Here is an 18988-nt window from a genome sequence, read left to right on the forward strand (position 1 = left end):
CACCTTGTTTCTACTTCCAGTTTTGCCACAAAGTCACCCACTGATCAGCATGCCCTATGCTGTGGTTAGGGGATAAGTTTAAATTTTACCCCAGTGACTGGAACACCCGTTTAATCATATAGGTTTTTGGAGTACAGAAGAATAGACCTGCAACTCACTATGAGGTTCTAGGTTCTGCCCAGCAGATTTGCTGTTGATCAGGAAAATGCATCCATCATAAACTTATTTCCAGACCAAACAGTTACCAAGTCTGAATGGCAAAAAAAGAAAACAACTCAATAACAACGTATCAAAAAGACGTTTATTACAGACAGGCACAAGTCATGGTTTTTGTTTTTTAGTAATAAATTAAAATCAATTGTGGTACAAAATTTGGACATTGCAGGGACATATATCCAGATGAAAATTTGCAGCCATATATACACCCCGATAGACTCCTGTAGCACGCAGCAATGGAGCCCATTCCTCAGCGCTCACTCCTCCTCCTCTCCAGCGTGCAGCTGTATGCTACACCCAGGCGAGCATACGTCCATGTGAAAGATACTTAAGGCTTCGTTCACACGTCTGTATATGAGGACTGTGAGAGAGCTGGCTTATGGCCACCATAGAGGTACATTATGCACAGGTAAAGTGTGGCGAGCATAGTGTCAGCCCTCCTGCAAATGATAGGGCGGTAGCTCAGCTCCCCCCTCCCCTGGCCAAAAACCGGTCTAGCTTTTGATTACTGCCAATAAAGGTCTCAGTGAAATCTTCATCCTCAATATAAAATAACATAGAAAAGGTGCCAGTGGGTAAAAGCAGAGGCATAATAAATAACACAGACTTGAATTACACGTCTGAACATAGTCGCACACACCGGAGGAAATAAAGAGCAATCTTCTTGTATAGTGTTGTCCATCCAGTACTAAAGAGATATTATCCAAATTATTAACTTGGTGCATTTTCCGATGCCTAATAAATACAAGATAAAAAAAAATAAATAAATCGGTAATAGAAAAAATAAAGCTGTAAATGTATGGAGCCTGCCCATATACATATACTGGCAGAGGAAGGCATCCTTAGTATACCAAGTATGCTGTGCAGAAAGCAGGATGGAAAGACATGGCAAGCTATATCACTGCATCCTGCTGAATGGCATATATACTCAGCGCAGTATTAAAATAGCAACCATGGGTGTGAGTAAGAGAAATGGGAATGCTCCCAGAGGGCAAATAATATGAGCCTGGAAAACTGGCAGGGCCATTTGAAAATCACTAAACCACTCAGAGGTCCTTACCTTAAAGGGGTTGGCCACTTTACCCAATTCATTTACAGTGCCTTGCAAAAGTATTCGGCCCCCTTGAGCTTTTCAGGCTTTAAACATAATGACATAAAATTGAAGAATCAACAAATGCTGTCCATCCAACCTCACTGAGCTCAAGCTGTTATCCAAGGAAGAATGGGCAAGAATTTCAGTCTCTCGATACCCAGATACCCCAAATAACTTGCAGCTGCAATGGCAGCAAAAGTGGGCACTACAAAGTGTTAACTTAAGGGAGCTGAATAATATTAAACTGAAAAGTTGAATGTGTATTATTTTTTACAAAAGTTTAAAATATCCATTAAAATTGTGTCCCGAAAAATTACAATTTTATATCTTTATGTTTGAAGCCTGAAATGTGGCAAAGGTAGAAAAGTTCAAGGGGGCCCAATACTTTCACAAGGCACTGTACCTGGAATTGTGGGCAGGATATGAGGCAATTTACCAATATACATCTATTAATAGTTCTGCTCCCCTTTCTTACTATGTAAAGTGAAGCCTCCATTCATTCCTGTGCATAAAATGGCTGCAGACGGAGGGTCATGTGATCTTATCTGTCCAAGAACAATCATCCTGCCCGGACCTTATGATGGTATTCATGAATATAAAATGAAATTATTGGCAGGGTGATTGCTCATGGAGAGATCACATGACCCTCCATCTGCTTTACTTTACATATCAAGAAAGCAGTGCAGAACTATTAATAGATGCATATTGGTAAATTACCTAATATCCTGCCACCCACACTTACACCACATTACAAAAACATGAGGTAAAGTGGCCAACCCCTTTGAGATGACTTAGTTTCCCCAAATAGCTCTATGAACTCTCTCAACAGTTGCTTTAAAGAGGACCTGTCACCCATAACTTCGGCACTAGGAGCTGCTTACTCTCCTCCCGGACCACCCCAATTGCTCCATAGGCCCTAAACCCACCCACAATCCCTCCCCCTCATGAATACATTGGACCACTTTGAGAGCGGACCGGCGTTTACATCGTACTCCACCGCAGTGTTAGATAGCGTTATCGGAGGTTTCCGGTAAAGCTATCATTCTAACACTGCGGCATTTGTTTAAGCATTAGGAGCTGCTTACCTCAGTCAGCAGCTCCTAGTGCCCAATTTATGGGTGACAGGTCCTCTTTAACAGAGACGCCTTGTTGTCAGAGGAGGACACTCATTGGCTAAAGCGGGTCCTGTGATCCCCCTTTAATATCCCACAGGGTGCAGTCCCAAAACCAAGAGTGACACAGTTCCTACACTAGCCGTCTAGCATTTTTCCAGATTCCTGGAAAACCCCTTTTTGCTGTAATTCACACTTTGTGTTACTATTGATTGTAAACATCTTACACTCTATATAAAATCTTACTTACCTTTAACCCCTCGGCTGCTCTGCGCAGCTCTTTGATAACGGATGACAAAGCCTCCGGATTGATCCCTTGCTCACACAGCCTGACACAAATTGACAACGTCTCCATATCCAGGCCAGTATTTAGCAGTCGTGAAATTTCCAGCAGCACTGTCAGAAAATCCATGCAAGATTATATTATTGATATGGAAATTTTAGTTCTGAAATAATGTGGTCCACACATTTACACAGGGAACTTCTACAGTCCGCGGGAAGCCAGATGCCAATAACAGAACTTTCCCGCCAGGGCTGAATAATTAATATTTAGAAGATAACATAACATGTGATTTAGGAACCAGATACTGCAGTGGGCCATCTCAATGCAAGTCATTATAGGGGTTTCAAGAAAACAAACCCATACCCATGCCCCCTACTATTAGAGGTCGTGGAAGTGCTTCCGGCTCAAAATGGAAAGTGTAGGACTGTGGATGAAGCTTGTGTGGGTAAAGGTCATATGTGGTATAAATTCTACACAAACTGGGGTCAAAAAGCAAGTAACACTAAACAGGCATTCACAGCTCGTTTTATGTACACACCCATCATATATAGGAGGAAATACCCCAAGCGTTTACGCTGGACGTATCCATAGACTTAAGACGAGCAGGCGGACATATTGTTTTCGCTTCTGCCTGTGCAGTACATGTAATTTGCTGTGCAGAAAATCACCCCATGGGCGTAATGATCCCGTCTGGCAGACTGCACATCCATGAGCGAAGACGACAATCAATTGTATGCGTGTAATAGACACGTCTGCCTGCGAACACTGTATGATGTCATCAGGCGGCGCCACTGTTATATCTCATACAGCGTGCGTGGGCAGAGCACGTAGACGTGCCTCTGTCTCACTGCTGCACTGGGAGGCTGCTGCCGGCCTCCTCACCAGTGTGGTGGGATACTAGTTGGGATCACTAGTGGGATACATCCGAGCCCTCCATTGGAAGGAAATGTTGACAATCCTCCAGGCACATGGTTACAATAGACACAGTAAAGGGGGTGTGCAATGTCACTGCTGAGACAACAGAGGCCAGTGAAGAGGTAAATAAAAGCTCATCAGTGGAGAGAGGCGTCCCTCGGAACCCCCCAATCATGGACGATGGTGTTGCTGGGATGTACAATAGAAATCAGTGGGACATGGGGTGTAGGCCGGCTGTCAGTGTAAACTAGGATGAGGTCATGTGTCCCCCTTTATTCTGGTGACAGCAGAGGACAGGGGACTCATTCATCCTATCCCCATATAATAAAGTGAAGTATGGATAAGTGACTGATGACTCTTATTATGGGGGGGCATTCACCCATTATCACCAGGGGGCACAGGAGCTCCAATAACACAGGATAGAGCACAAGTGTCCGGCTGCTGCCCTATGACAGTGACCGGAGAAATGGCCGATCTGTTTATACACAACCCCCTGTTACTGACATCACATGACATCCACAGGCCACAGTGCTGGGAGGGGGTCACCCCTCGTCACTCACCGTCCATGGTCTCCCGCATAGCGCTGACACTGACAGGCGCGCTCGCCATGGTGCCCCGGATGTGCTGTCAGGACGTTGGGGTCTACACGTAGAATGGGAACTCGTTACGGATCAAGGACCTCCCCCGGTGGGCGGAGCTAAGCTCTCCCCGCTGCCATTCTCTCAGAGCACTTCCCAGGAAGGAAGAACCGTCCTGGCTATAGAGTTTCTATGGCGACAGGGGGCGGGGTTATATTCGAATTTGTTCGGCGGAACTCAGCTCACTGGTCAACGCTATCATCTTAAAGAATCCGCCTCTTCCGTGCTCTGTGATTGGAGGAACCTTTCACTTCGTGGCTTTGATTGGCTGTAGGACAGGGCCGGTATCAGGAGAGTGTGAGCAAGAGCTGAGAGCAGCGGCGGGGTGAGGAGCGGGAGGGAAGAGGAACGGCGCTGGACGGCAGCTCCCGCACGGTGTGGTATGCACTGCATGGACTATACTCAGCACCTCATCTCCTATAGACTGCAATGTGTTATATGTGTAACAGGAACTGGTTGTGCACTTACCAGTCATATCACCCCAACACTACAAGGGCATTGCCTTCCTCTGCCATATATTATACTGTGGTGTGTGCAGGTACATGGCCACTACAAGGACATTGCCTTCCTCTACCCCATATTATACTGTGGTGTGTGCAGGTACATGGCCACTACAAGGACATTGCCTTCCTCTACCACATATTATACTGTGGTGTGTGCAGGTACATGGCCACTACAAGGACATTGCCTTCCTCTACCACATATTATACTGTGGTGTGTGCAGGTACATGGCCACTACAAGGACATTGCCTTCCTCTACCACATATTATACTGTGGTGTGTGCAGGTACATGGCCACTACAAGGACATTGCCTTCCTCTGCCACATATTATACTGTGGTGTGTGCAGGTACATGGCCACTACAAGGACATTGCCTTCCTCTACCACATATTATACTGTGGTGTGTGCAGGTACATGGCCACTACAAGGACATTGCCTTCCTCTACCACATATTATACTGTGGTGTGTGCAGGTACATGGCCACTACAAGGACATTTCCTTCCTCTGCCACATATTATACTGTGGTGTGTGCAGGTCCATGGACTGGATATATATACTGTGGCATACTGACCAGTGATATAATAGTATTGTATAATGACCGCTCTCTGCTTTCCTTTGTAGGTTTGCTTTGACACCTGTTGCATAGCCGCCTTTCCATCACAATGGGTGATGTTCGTACTCAGTTGACCCCGGAGACTCCAGGTCGCGCCCAGGTCCTGAATCCTTTTGAGAGCCCAAATGATTATTGCAGTCTACATGAGCCGTTTGTCTCCAGCCCCACAGTGTTCATGCCCACCAAGTCCTCTGCGGTAAGTGCTAGCTGACTGCTGTACAGGGGTTTCATCAGGAAAGACGGAAATGGCTTATCTCTGAGACCCCCACATGTCACAGGACGTGGAACAGTCCCATACGGAACAGAACATCTGGATTTGGTCATCCTGTAAGTGACATTTCAGCTGGTGCAGAGGTTGAATCCTCGATCCCTGAACATGCTGTGATTTCTACTTTTGTAAACCAAACCTGGCGTTCAGTTACAAGACTCTAGGCTGCTTCTTCCTGCAAGTATTTTACAAATGGGGAAGGATTAGCACCGCATCAGAAACCAGACATTACAACCTGCATGCCCCAGTTTTAGGGTGCTGTCCCAGTGTGTTCTTGGTCCATTTTTAAACTCCCTGAAAGCACATGCGTTTTTATATGTTTACAATGCGTTTGGCTGGTTTTAATTCGTTTCCCAGCGGCTTTCACTTCTAGAAACGAAGATAAACCGGTTCAAACCAGCCAAATGCATGGTAAACATACAAAACGTATGCGTTTTCAGTCCGGTTAAAACGGTCCAGGAATGGACCTTGTGACATCACCCTTAGGCTACATGCACACAACATATTGAGCGCTGGGGGGAGCGCTGCTTACCCCGCCCCTCCACAGAAATGCACAGCGCCGTATTCTGTAGAAAGATGGGACATGTCCATTGAGGCCATTGAAGTGTATGGGGGACGTATATATTCTGTATATACGTCCCCCATACGTTCATGTGTATGAGGCCTTAAAGGGGTTTTCAATGCTCCTATACTGCTAATGACCGTTGTCATCAGTTTTTATTTTCAGATTTGAATGTAGTGTATCTGATTGGAGGTGCGCCCACTGATCACCTAATGATAGGTCATTAGTAGTAGAAGTCCTGAACACCCTTTAAGTCGTACTTATTGCTGTTTTAGATCACTTGTGTAAATCCCTTCCATGTTTATTTTGTAGACTCCACGTCAGTTTAGATGGTCGATTGATCAACTTGCTGCTATAAATCCTGTTGAAATTGATCCAGAGGACATACACCGACAAGCTCTGTATTTGAGTCACGCCAAGTAAGTTAGTGTGTATTCTCATTACTGAGTCTTCAAGACTTTAACAATCAGATGCCGTCTCTGCTGCTGCTTGGCAGATCAGTTTGTTGCTGTAGCTCTACTTGCACCTACAGTGGGTAAGGGAAGTATTCAGACCCCTTTACATTTTTTACTCTTTATTTCACTACAGCCAATTGGTGAGATCAGTTGCTCATTTCAACCCATCTTGACAGAATAAAAACTGAAATGTAGATATCTTTCTTATTAAACAAGAAAAACTGAAATATCCCATGGTCATAAGTATTCAGACCCTTTGCTCAGTATTGAGTAGAAGCACCCTTTGAGCTAGTACAGCCATGAGTCTTCTTAGGAATGATGCATCAAGTTTTCACACCTGGATTTGGGGGATCCTCTTCCTTGCAGATCCTCTCCAGTTTAGTCAGGTTGGATGGTGAATGTTGGTGGAAGCTAATTACAAGTCTCTCCAGAGAGATGGGCCAGTAAGGAAGAGTTGTCAGAGTTGTTCTGAAGCCACTGCTTTGTTATTTTAGCTGTGCGCTTAGCGTCATTGTCTTGTTAGAAGGTGAACCTTTGGGCCAGAGCACTCTGGAAGAGGTTATCATCCAGGATATCTCTGTACTTTGCCGCATTCATCTTTCCTTCACTTGCAACCAGTCGTCCTGAAAACTCCCCCATAGCATGATGCTGCCACCACCATGTGTCACTGTTGGGATTGTATTTGGCAGGTGATGAGCAGTGCCTGGTTTTATCCACACATACCACTAAGAATTAACACCAAAGTTCAATCTTTATCTCATCAGACCAGAGAATCTTATTTCTCATAGTCTGGGATTTCTTCATTTCTATAAAAACAATTATTTAAAGGGGTTATGTCACTAACCATAATGGGCTTTGTCATTCTTGTATAGCATGTTTGTAATACACACCTATTTCCTATTTTGTCTAGTTTTCATTATATTGAGCTGCTAGCTTCCCAGTCCCTTGTCAGTTGCAGAAAAGCATACATAGCAGAATGTATTCATACACTGAATTCCCAGCTATGAGATGTGTATCTGCAGGAATTGCCCATGATTTCTACTCCCGGCTAAGTAAGCCTGAGCCTGATCTGCCGTCAGGACTGCTATACAGGACAAAGCAGTTGACAACTATAAAATGAAACTGACAACATACTGGGGACACTGGCCAATCAATATGAGAACTAGGCCTAACTGTAAACTGGTGAATATTACAAACATTTGTATGCTCTAATAGGTCCATTATTAGTGGCACAAACCCTTTTAGAACAAATGGAAACAAATGGAACAAATGGAAATGGTATTAAAAGCCTTGTACCAAGTTATCTACAGGATAGGGTATAACAAGCTGATCAGATAGTCTAACTGCTGGGACCCCTAGCAACCCAGAGGACAGAGGTGTACTGTTTTCATTTCATTACTTTACAGACTGTGTACTCGCCCTCCCCCCTGCTCCCTCAGCACTTGGGGGCCTAGTACATCCTGCTCATTGCACATCTATTTGATATAGTCCAAATGTCTGGAGTCTTTGGGGCATCAGAAGCCTTTATTAACCTTTTAGCAATCACTTGCTGTTGAGCTCCTATTCAATTTCTCTATCATATGTCTTTATCCTGGGGAGACATGGTCCCTGTTAGTGTATGAATAAAGCTGTAAAACTTGCCAAGCCTGTAATTCTATAGGATAACTCAAATGGTCTTACTTTTCTAATTTAGACTAGATAAAGAAATAGAAGAGCGAAGACAAAAGGCTATTGAAGAGGTAACTAATTGAAGTGTACATAAAGATGGAACATTCAATTATCCACCTAGATCATTTCTTAAATCAGCAATTGTCTCTTATGCCGCTGAACGCACGTTTAGTAATTATTTTCTTTTATGGTTTTAGTTTTTCACTAAAAGGACAATTGTTCCATCTCCATGGACACAACATGAAGGGAAGCAAGCTGCTCAATTTCATTCAACAAAATGTAAGTTTCTTGTAATTTGATGATTTCACAGGTTACTGACTGATCTGTTTGTACACTACAAATTCTGCAGTTTAACCCCTTAACGACGCGTGCCGTAATAGTGCGTCGGGTGCATGGAGAGGGCCGCCGGCAAAGCTGTCTGTGGCTTCAAAAAGATGGCATCAGTCGCCATAACAGCCTCCGTGGCTCGTTTTAACCCTTTCAATGTGCGATTAGCACATTGTAATGAATGAGGAAAAAAATTCATATATACTGCCATACTGTAGTATGGCAGTATATGGTAGGATCAATCAGACAACCTAGGGTTAAAGTACCCTAGGAGTTCTGAAAAATAGTAAAAGTAAGAATAAAAGAAGTTAAAAAAAATGGAAATTCAAATCACCCCCCTTTCCCTAGAACTCATGTAAATAAACAGTAAAAATTCTACACACATTAGGTATCGGCGTGTCAGAAAATGCCCGATCTATCAAAATATATAAAAGGTTTTTCCCTGTAACGGGAAAATAGTGCCCAAAGTTGAAAATGGCACTTTTTTGCCTTTTTGAAAAATATAAAAAGTGATCTAAAGGTCATACAGTCTGAAAAATGGTAGCATTGAAAATGTCATAAAAAGTTGCACAAAATGACCAACCCACAGCTCCGTACAACAAAGTATGAAAAAGTTATTAGCGCCAGAAGACGACAAAATCCCCCAGGTTATAAAACCTTATACAAACTTGGTATCCCCGTGATCACACCGACCCAAAGAATAAAGTAGGCATGTAATTTGGGGCTCACCGTGAAAGCCGTAAAATCCAAGCCCACAAGAAAACGGCGCAAATGCGTTTTTTATATTTCACTGCATTTGGAATTTTTTTTCCCCCCACTTCCCAGTGCATGGCATGGAAGAATAAATACCACCCCTTTCATTGTTATCTTTAGATTAAAGAGAACCCGTCAGGGAAACTAACCACCTAGAGTAAATATATTTTCATAAACTGCCATTAGAAAGCATTAGATAGCACCTCTATCCCTTCATTGTCCCTCTACATGGCTGTAAACTAAAAGGGAACCTGTCACCAGTGGACCCATTTTTAGCACTCCCCCAGTCCCCTCAGAGTACATAGCACATACACTGCCAAAGTGTTTTTGTATAAAAAAAAATTGGTTTTACAGAAAAAAAGATATGTTATATTGTACCTTTCATTAGAATCTGCTGTGTGAATAGGCAGTTGCCCATTAGGAGAGGCTGGAAAGGAGCAGTCCCCCCCCCCCCCCCCCCCCTCCACCCTTGGGAAACATTTGACCTTTTCAAATATATGGATAACTCCCCACACTAGGGATTGGCTGTAGAGGAGCAGGGGGCGTTGCTAAGCCAAGTGATGGGTGTTTTCATATATATGAAAAGGTCACATGGAGGAGCTGCTCCCCAAGGGTGGGGGGAAACTGCTCCTTTCCAGCCCCTCCCATTAGGCAACTTCCTAGTCACACAGCCGATGCTAATGAATGGTACAATATAACATATATTTTTTTTTTCTGTAAAACCAATTTTTTATACAAAAACACTTTGGCAGTGTATGTAATATGCTCTGTGGGGACTGGGTGAGTGCTAAAAATGGGTCTCCTGATGACAGGTTCCCTTTAAGCAATGAGCTCCTAAAGCTGTATGCAAATGACCTGGGAGATGCCCATTAGTCATTATCATATTCAAGCTGTCCGGCTTATTCATGAGTGGGAGGCACAGCCACACACCCCAGTGCTTGACTGACGGCCTGTATAATGATGTGCTTTCTGGTGCTGGCTCCCCCTGCAGCCTGTGTATGTATAGGAGAGATACAACCGCTCCAGGCAGCCATGTTATAGCAGAACATGTCAGGTACTTGTGTAGCTGATGTCTGTGTATTAGGAGGATGCAGCATGTCAGCAGATGCAGCACACACACCAGCAATGCTTTACTATACATTACACACAGATATGAGCAGGGGAAGGGAGGGGTAACAGGAGTGACATCACTGCCTCTGACCATGTGACCAGCCTCATTTACATAATAAAGAAAATATGATTTTATAAAGATTAATGTATGAAATGACTAGATAAATCATGGGATGGGATCCTTGAGAGTTTCTCTAACAGGTAGAGGTGACAGAAATAGTGACAGAGACCTGATGAAAGGTGTCCTTTAAAATATATACATTATCTTTTCTTTATGATATGTTTACCATATAATCAGTCTGATGTATCTTGTAGGTGTTAATCTTAATAATGAATCGCCTCTTGCAAGAGAACAAGACGTTGTGACCCCTGGAAAAAACACAGGTAATGAGGACTCTGTGTGCCACTATACTTTTTATCAGTGGATATGCAAAAAGAGCGCAGTTTTCCTAGAGGTGATGAGACAGTTTAGGATCTAGTGAACTTTAAATTATTAGCTGCTTAAGTGTGCTAAACTTTTGAACATTTTTCTGTATTTGACTACTCCTGGTTTTTGGCTCACAATAATTACCATATTTTTTGGACTAGAAGACTCTTCTTGCTATAGGATGCACCCCAGATTTGGGCTTCCAAAAGAGAAAAAATATATATTTTACACCAATTAAAATATACTTGTTGGTCGCACTAAATCACAGCACACACAGCTCTGCTACATGTAGACAGTTACACACACACAGCTGTACTATACGCAAACAAAACCCTTTCCCCTCTTCTTCTTCTTACCCTGTCCCAGCACAGCATGGCCACATTCTCGGCAGCATGTGGCGATGCAAGAAGCATGTGATCAGTCACATGATTCTGACATCACCGCAGGTCCTGTACCTGTAGGCAGAGGGAGAGAGCAGTGTGGAGGCTCCTCTCTGGGAGATCGGGTGATGCCCTGATATAGAGCTGCACCCACCCTCCATACAGCGGTCAGGAGGGTCTGGCAGTGCTGGATCCTCCTGACCTTCGGTCTAGAAGACGCAGGCACTCTTTAGCAAGATTTTCTCACTAAAAAGTGAGTCTTATAGTCCACAAATTAGGGTAAATTAAAAAAAAAAAAATTAACACCTTGCTGAGAGGTGAACTGGATCTAACCACTGAGGCCAGTGTTCAGCTGAATGGTCACACGAATGAGCAGGAGCATCTAATTCGCTGCATACGGATGCAGGACAATATAGATTGTCCTAATTAGCGGGCACTTTTTGCATTAGGATGATCTATACTGTCTTGTTGATTGCGCTAGCGCTGCCAGTGTGCCAGTGCAATCCGAAGCAGGAGGGATCTTTCCAGTTTAACCCCTTTCCTGCCAAGATCAATAGAACCCATCCCACAAAATTGATATTGTTGCATCTGTACTGACCTTTGCCAAGCAGATATTACATTATAATATTGTATTGTAAAGGATATTAAAAAAAAACTAAACAAAATTGCAATTTTAGTGCTTCCTACCGCCTAAAGAAATGTAACAGAAAATAATTAAAGTCAGATGTAGCCTATAATAATAGTAATCTAACCATTGCCTTTTTCAGCAATAAACAAGCCCCAAATAACAGTGGCAAAACATCTGTTTTATTCCGTTCCACCACAGGAAAGAGTCCTAAACACATTAATACATTAGTTAATTTTCATACTTTTTTAATCTCCTGCAGTTGCGTGCCAAACACAGTTATCGTTACCAGTTGACTTCAATATTGAAAAGGTTTTAGGTAAGCGATTTCTGATCTTGTCATTTTCCTCTGGAGGTGCCTCTGAGCTTACTGTTATGGGATGGCTCTGTTTTATAAATTGCTTTTGATTTTATTAAAAGGGGAGTATTTCCGGTCAGAGGAAAATGCGGATCAGTCTCAAGAAAACTTGAGCTCCTCTTCTCTCCGAAGAAAACTTTTCTTGGATGGACAGTGCAGTGGATCAGAGTGTTCATCACCAAGCTCTCCTCCGCCAGGATCCTATGAAGCCCCTCCGGGTTCTCTGGGTGTTCTTTGCTCCATTGATCTCTCTCCTGTCCGTTGTAGAAGTACTATGCAGACGCCTAGTTCGGTAATGATAAAATTGTAGCATATCTAAGAATGATGCATTGAATTGTAATAAACAGGCTGCAGGACAGCCCCTTATTTTATGATTTGTGATATAATTTTTATGGTCATATTCAATCCCAGATTATAGCTAAAGTAAGGAGACGGCATCATTTTTCCTACATTAAGTATTAAAGTACTTGACTGCTTTAGCCACTGGATTTTTATTCTCAAAAAGATACTCTTCACTTGCTTCATAGCAGTTTTATGTAACGTTTGCCTAGTTATGAGTGTTCTTATAAGGATCATAAAATGATGTATTTAACATTTTACTTAGGCTATTTTTACACGAATGTATGGGGGACGTATATACGGCCGATATACGTTCTCCATACATCGCTATGGACTCATGACGTCCAACGGGTGCGGTACGGTGCAGCACACATGCGGCACCTACTGCTCCGTAACCCGTAGAAAGATTGGACATGTCCTATATTTCTACAGAATAAAGTGCCATATATTCTTATGGAGAGGGGCGGAGGTGAGCGGCACTCTCTCCCGGCACTGCCGTGTGCCTGCCGGGCTACGGTACGCCGGGCAACGGCAATGTGAATGTAGCCTTGGTGTATTTAAAAAATGGTTTCAACTTGTTCAATATACTCAAACTTTCTGTCTGTTTTTCTTTGATATAAGGGTCAGTTTTCTTCAAGCCCTATCCAAGGGGGACGAAGAGCATATAGTCTTGGGAGTATAGCAAGTCCTACGTTCTTTGAAAAATCACCTATGAGAGAGATGTCGCCATCCTTTTCCCCAATATCTTCTGCTTTGGGAAAAACTCCAATGGCAGGTAAGATACTTGGTCCTACCATCAGCCAATCAGTGTTTATGCTATTGAATGTAATGGTAAAGTTCTTGAGATTTCCTTTTTGCTAATATTTGGCATGTATAAATGTGTATTTATAGAGCAGAAGAAGCTGTCCTTCCCTTCGCCAGAGACTCTTCCTGCTTCCAAGTCCATGGTCAATTCTTGCATGACAAGTCCACTGATTGAAGGCTGCTCCCCCATCAAAAGTGTATTTCAGATGAAGGCGAAATCCTGCAGAGACAGTGCACAATATCGGACTTCCCTATTCCAGATCCCCTTTTCTATTGAACGTTTGGAGGAGGAGAAGGAGAACTCTCCACCTGCACACCTGGCCTTACCTGAAGGCAGTATTGTCTTGCAGATGCATAACATGGGTACCTTCTCCCCCGATGGCCACATAATGGACTCTGTAGATAGCATATCTCCTAAGCAATGCACACCGGAGGTTATGGTGCAATCTACAGATGGACTGAAAGACAATGATACAGTGGAAATGGTTGATCCTGTAGAGCTTGAAGATGATCCGATTTGGGTTAAGGATGTGGCAGAGACCAACACTCCAATGACCAGTTTTATGACTGGTAATACATTTAGCGGAGAGACCTATCACATGTGCATGTCTCCTTTAGCCGAAAGCAGTGTGAATCCTTGTGACAGCAGCAGCATTCAGGTAATGATCTCTATGCACTTGGCACTTGTATGCAGATTTGGTTTACTGTTCATCTACAGATCTGTATATGGTCTAATCTTAAAATTTGTTTTCCATTAAGACTTATCTACAATATTGTCCTCAAACGAGGGTAGGATGGAACTTGTCCTGTACGTCATCCTCTTCATTGGGACTTTTGACATCTCTCATAAGATGAGTTAATGTCTGAAGCTAGCAGCTAAGGAGGACTTATGGCTCCCCGTTTTCTGTTGTGCTTGAATTTTATCCCCTTTACCGTGGATAGGAATTAAATGCTGTTTATGGCAAAACCATTCAAAAAATTTGGACAATTATTAGATGGCTGTTTGTCTGCTCAGATCCTTCTGGTGTACAACATGCTAACCAGCCAGCTATAATTTCTTGGGTGCTGCCAAGATCACCTACTAATTGTGTAAAAAGGAACTAGTACCGTATTTTTCGGACTATAAGGTGCACCATCAATTAATGCCTGCTAAAACATCTAGGTTCATATATAAGGCGCACCTCATAAGGATGAATGACCAGCAGCTGGCAGACCTGTGCACAGTTCAAGGCAGTGGTTGTCTGTAATTATGGTCCATATAAAAGGCGCACTGTACTATAAGGCGCACCTTTTGATTTCTAAGAAAATCAAAGGATTTTAATGTCCAAAAAATACGGTAATCCTAGCAGGGATCAGTGAAATGTTCCATTAGTAGACTATTACCTGCCAGGCATTCACCTGATATTTATTTTTTCCCTTCTCTTCCCCCTTGTGTCCCTATAATCATAAAGGTGGACAGCGGCTACACAACACAAACCTGTGGATCCAGTATGATGGATGGAACTGGCACAGATGGAGTTTACAAAGAAAGTGAGAACCAGATTTATGAAACTCAAAATGGGTCTCATATAAAAGCAAAGGTTTGTACATTTTTTTTTTTTTTTTTTTTTTTTTTTTTTTTTTTTATCCTTTTATTTTTTGATTATAGAAACTGATGTTCTACGTACTGGAAGGCTGAAAAACAAAATTCAAATGCAGTTTAAATTATAAATAATGTGGGCGTGACTTAATTTTACGGATTTCACTGTACAAATAACACATCCCCCCCCCCCCCTATTTAACGATCATAAAGATACCAATTTATAAAAGATACCAATTTATATAGTCGTTGGGTACACGGGAAAACCTTTTCAGCAATGTGTGTATGGGGTTGTCGCCCATTACAATGCTACTGTATTACATATAAGACATGTGGCCTGTATGGGTCTCCATATTGCCTTAACGTTGTGACCCAAAAGTAATCATTTCATTCAGTTGGTATCGATTGGAGAAATTAATCCCCAGTTTCTGTAGTAAATTCTATAAAATTTGTATGGTAAATCTGGGCCAGCATAATTCAGTAAAAAGTTGGATGTATGTTATGTAAACTTGATGACTATATTTCTGCAAAATAGTTAGAGAAAGGTGTGATACAGACCTGCGACATGTTTATTCACCCTTATAATTGCGGGATTAAAGTTTTGCATCCAGTTTGCAATTATTTATTTATTTTGTTTAATCTCCAATTAAGGACTTTTTGACAGTGGATGTTAAAGGACATCGACTACTAGAACCAGAGTCTCCAGAATGTGAGCGCCCCCTTCATAAAATCCACAGAAGCCATCCTGCTCTGCACTCTGGGACTTGGAAACTCAGCAGTGACAGACTATATGGTAGATTACACAAGAATGGTAGGTCTCCTGTACTACTACACTGTGACGTAGTGTCATCATTACGAAGAGTCATGCTCATGTTATTGCTTCTTTCTTCCTCTGTAGTGCGTCTCCAGAGCCCCCAGCAGACCATGGACGGGAAGCCTCTGTTACATTAGTGGCATCTGTGGTTCTGACAAGATAATGGTTAATGTTCCTGTGAATATTGACCCTCCAAATGTGAAGAGGTGGTTTATAACCACTGCTAAAGCCTTATTTATTAAAGCCATGCCTCCGTACAGTATATGTTTCTTCTGCATGGATTGGGTTATGAGGTTAGCGTTTTATTTCTTAGGTTCCTGGATGCACACCCCGCTGCTATGTTTATATATTTTATACATGCTTGTTTCTAGTGCTAGCATTTATCTTCTTTTATAAACCACTAGACACTACTTTATCCTGTGAGTTTTGATAAAAAAGCAATAAATGGTTGGCACATTGCAAGATGATAGGGCACCCATCTGTAAACAATGGGTGCCTAGGGTCATGCCTTATACTTAGCCTTGTGGTTGTTTCTAATTAACTGAAACTACCAGGGTAAGACTGTGCCTGATGATGGATATGGAGGTCCAGCTTCTGCAGAAATTAAGCCTTGTTTATACTGACATTTGGGTATAGGTTAAATCGCCCCTATTACATTGACCTCCACAAAAATTAAAACTTTTAACATGTTTATTTGCAGCATAGCAGAAGATTGTCTACTTGACTCTTGCATGTTCAGCCAAATTTCATTTTAAATTTTACAATTACTTTTCTATTAGTCCTTGGTTTTGCGCAGACAGTATAAATCTGCTAATACCAGTGAACTTTTTAAATAGTTAAAAAAAAAAAAAGTGGAATTTGACTGCAGATCCACCACTTACTGGACATCAGTAGTACGTTTTTGACCCTTCAGGGTTCTAGGTTTCAGTCCACCACGTCTTGGCAAAGTAAAATGTGCAATATCTTTCAAAACAGAATTTCTAATGTTGCATCTTGTTACGGTAACCTACTTGACATTTAAAAAAAAAAAAAAACCTTGATGCTTTGCTGTGTTTACATGAAGGGTTCTGGAAGTGTTCATGGTCCCATCTCTAAGACTAAAGATACTTTAAAGAAGTGTATACGTGTGTAACACTGCCAGAAATGTGTGAGAGGGATTGAATGCTGCTGTACCGTTTTATCAGAATTGTCAGACTTTACAAGGGGTTTTCTGGGTCTTGGAGTGTGCATGTGTTTAATGCTGTCGGTACCTTCCCCATTAGTTCCAACCAATGTTTTTATGAGATCACTGTCGCCTATCATGACTCGCTCATTCCGCATAGTCTTAGCCCAGACCATACAATGTTGGCCCTGGGCAACAAAGACCTTGAATAGTGAATGTGTTTGGTTTTTTTTTTTTTTCTTTTTTGCAGCTGTTTTTAAAGTCCCAGAAAACTATTTTCCATATCATGCAAAAAACATTGTACACTTATTTTTTGTTTGCTGCTGACTTGAACATGGGGGCCTTACATTTATTATGTACATATTGTTTAAGGCATCATTGTGAACTGTTAGATTATCAATTAATAAATGTTATTTTTATTTTCAGTTCCTTCTTTGTATTGTATTTTTTTGTTGTTATCTTATTACAACTAATAGGCACGCATGAGTTAGGATCTAACAGTTTGGTTAGGAGGTAGCCCACCTGCTAGTTTGAGTCGGACAACCCCTTTTAAGCCTTTTCTTTAAAAAAACGGAAAACAACTGTAAATAACGCATATAAAAAGGTAATCCATGTAGCCTAAGTGTCATAGTTGACCTTGTCGAGTTGTTGAAGATGTAGCGTATGGTCCTTTCTTAATAAGCTTTTTATTGCTACAAAATTCTGTCATCCCATGCCGCGCCAAAATTTGTGTCGTTCCTGTGGCTGCCCTGCCTGTCTCCTCGTACAATAATTATGCACTGCTCCAGCCTTGTCCAGCTTTAAATATGTGATTGTGTTGTCTCTGACAGGCACAAGTAATCAATTGCAGAACCATCCCCCCAGCTGCTCAGGTTAATTAGCCCTATCTATACTTCCACATACATAGGTACATAGGAGCTGCCTGAACTGTAATGTGTATGTGCGGCAGCCAGCCAGCACCCAGCTTTCCCGTGGTCCTGAATTTTATAATAGGTGTTTTTTTTTTTTTTTTCCAAAACCACTGGTTTCAGGGATTAAACAAGTAATGTTTCTGCATCAGTGTCACTACAGCGTTCTCAAGGTAAGTTTGGTTCACAATGCATAAAACAAAGCGTAGATTTGTTATAACTGGAACTGAACCCAGCATGTCAGTTCAGTTCCGGTTTATGAGCATTCGGGCCAGGTCTACCAGCAAGAACCACAAGCAGCTTGCTTGTGTGCAACAGGCCGAAGGCTGGTGCCACACGTAACGCTTTGTGGGCGTTTGCAGACGCAGACAAAGCCGCATGTATCTGGTGAAACACCTGAAAATTCTGCCTGACACAGCTTGTTTGATAAGGGGATGATGTGCTGCATATCCTCTTGTGCTCCAGCGTCTGGGGTATAGAGAGTTGAAATGAGACATTGGTGGACGCTGTGGAGGATCGTGGAGGCAAAATGGACACAGCAGGGGCAGCATGCATGGATGCCTCTGAGGCTGCCTAATCTTGGGATGGAGCTGGCGGTCCACTGCCAGGCGAGCTTTCGCCTGTCCAGGCCCCTGTCTCTCGGCTCCTCCCCACCCAAAATGGGCCTGGGGGCCAGAAGCGTTTACTTTGAAAAAATTATAATTTTCAAAGCAGGCCGGGTCGTTTGAATATTTCACCTAGGAATAATGGAATAGCATAGCGGTTCTATTTTTAATTGTTTTTACGGAAATGGTTCCATGATTAAGAGCGACAGTATGGGGCATCCATATTGCGCTGCTATGATTGCAACTTCAGGTCTCCAGCATCGAGTTCCACTATGTATCTGGTGAAACACCTGAAAATTCTGCCTGACACAGCTCGTTTGATAAGGGGATGATGTATGGAGGCAGTGAACTAGTAGTAGATTAAAGGTGCTGCAGTTAAAACTATGTTAGTTGGATCTTGGGATGGAGCTGGCGCTCCGCTGCCAGGCGAGCTTTCGCCTATCCAAGCCCCTGTCTCTAGGCTACTCCCCAAAC

General features: G+C 42.5%; 2 protein-coding genes across 4 annotated transcripts; one reads left to right on the top strand and one right to left on the bottom strand.

The window, feature by feature from the left end:
- Positions 1-279: 279 nt before the first annotated feature.
- MZT1 (mitotic spindle organizing protein 1) lies at positions 280-4475 on the bottom strand. Its single transcript, XM_072135329.1, has 3 exons — positions 4180-4475; positions 2672-2817; positions 280-951 (listed from the first exon to the last, which is right to left on the bottom strand). The coding sequence occupies exons 1-3, from the start codon at positions 4226-4228 to the stop codon at positions 928-930; spliced, it is 219 nt and encodes a 72-aa protein (XP_071991430.1). The 5' UTR covers positions 4229-4475; the 3' UTR covers positions 280-927.
- Positions 4240-17430, top strand: BORA (BORA aurora kinase A activator). Of its 3 annotated transcripts, none has more exons than XM_072135325.1 (13): positions 4240-4637; positions 5379-5566; positions 6513-6619; positions 8349-8394; positions 8521-8602; positions 10829-10897; positions 12208-12264; positions 12366-12595; positions 13264-13417; positions 13534-14105; positions 14898-15026; positions 15677-15836; positions 15924-17430. In XM_072135325.1, the coding sequence occupies exons 2-13, from the start codon at positions 5420-5422 to the stop codon at positions 15974-15976; spliced, it is 1806 nt and encodes a 601-aa protein (XP_071991426.1). In that variant the 5' UTR covers positions 4240-4637; positions 5379-5419; the 3' UTR covers positions 15977-17430. The 3 variants fall into 3 exon arrangements, with proteins under 3 accessions (XP_071991426.1, XP_071991427.1, XP_071991428.1); XM_072135326.1 differs by having other exon boundaries at positions 4240-4632; XM_072135327.1 differs by having other exon boundaries at positions 4240-4582.
- The last annotated feature ends 1558 nt before the right edge of the window (positions 17431-18988 follow it).

The sequence above is a fragment of the Engystomops pustulosus genome, chromosome 2, assembly GCF_040894005.1.
Source record: "Engystomops pustulosus chromosome 2, aEngPut4.maternal, whole genome shotgun sequence".
In the NCBI taxonomy this organism is placed as follows: Eukaryota; Metazoa; Chordata; class Amphibia; order Anura; family Leptodactylidae; genus Engystomops; species Engystomops pustulosus.

Bases quoted from the DNA above. Each gene is read 5' to 3' on its own strand.
- MZT1 (XM_072135329.1), bottom strand. From the start codon at position 4,228: ATGGCGAGCGCGCCTGTCAGTGTCAGCGCTATGCGGGAGACCATGGAC. The intron at 2,818-4,179 runs GTGAGTGACGAG...ATTTTCTGACAG, and splicing joins TATGCGGGAGACCATGGACG to TGCTGCTGGAAATTTCACGA. The intron at 952-2,671 runs GTAAGTAAGATT...TGTATTTATTAG, and splicing joins GAGCAGCCGAGGGGTTAAAG to GCATCGGAAAATGCACCAAG.
- BORA (XM_072135325.1), top strand. From the start codon at position 5,420: ATGGGTGATGTTCGTACTCAGTTGACCCCGGAGACTCCAGGTCGCGCC. The intron at 15,027-15,676 runs GTTTGTACATTT...TCTCCAATTAAG, and splicing joins GGTCTCATATAAAAGCAAAG to GACTTTTTGACAGTGGATGT. The intron at 15,837-15,923 runs GTAGGTCTCCTG...CTTCCTCTGTAG, and splicing joins TGGTAGATTACACAAGAATG to TGCGTCTCCAGAGCCCCCAG.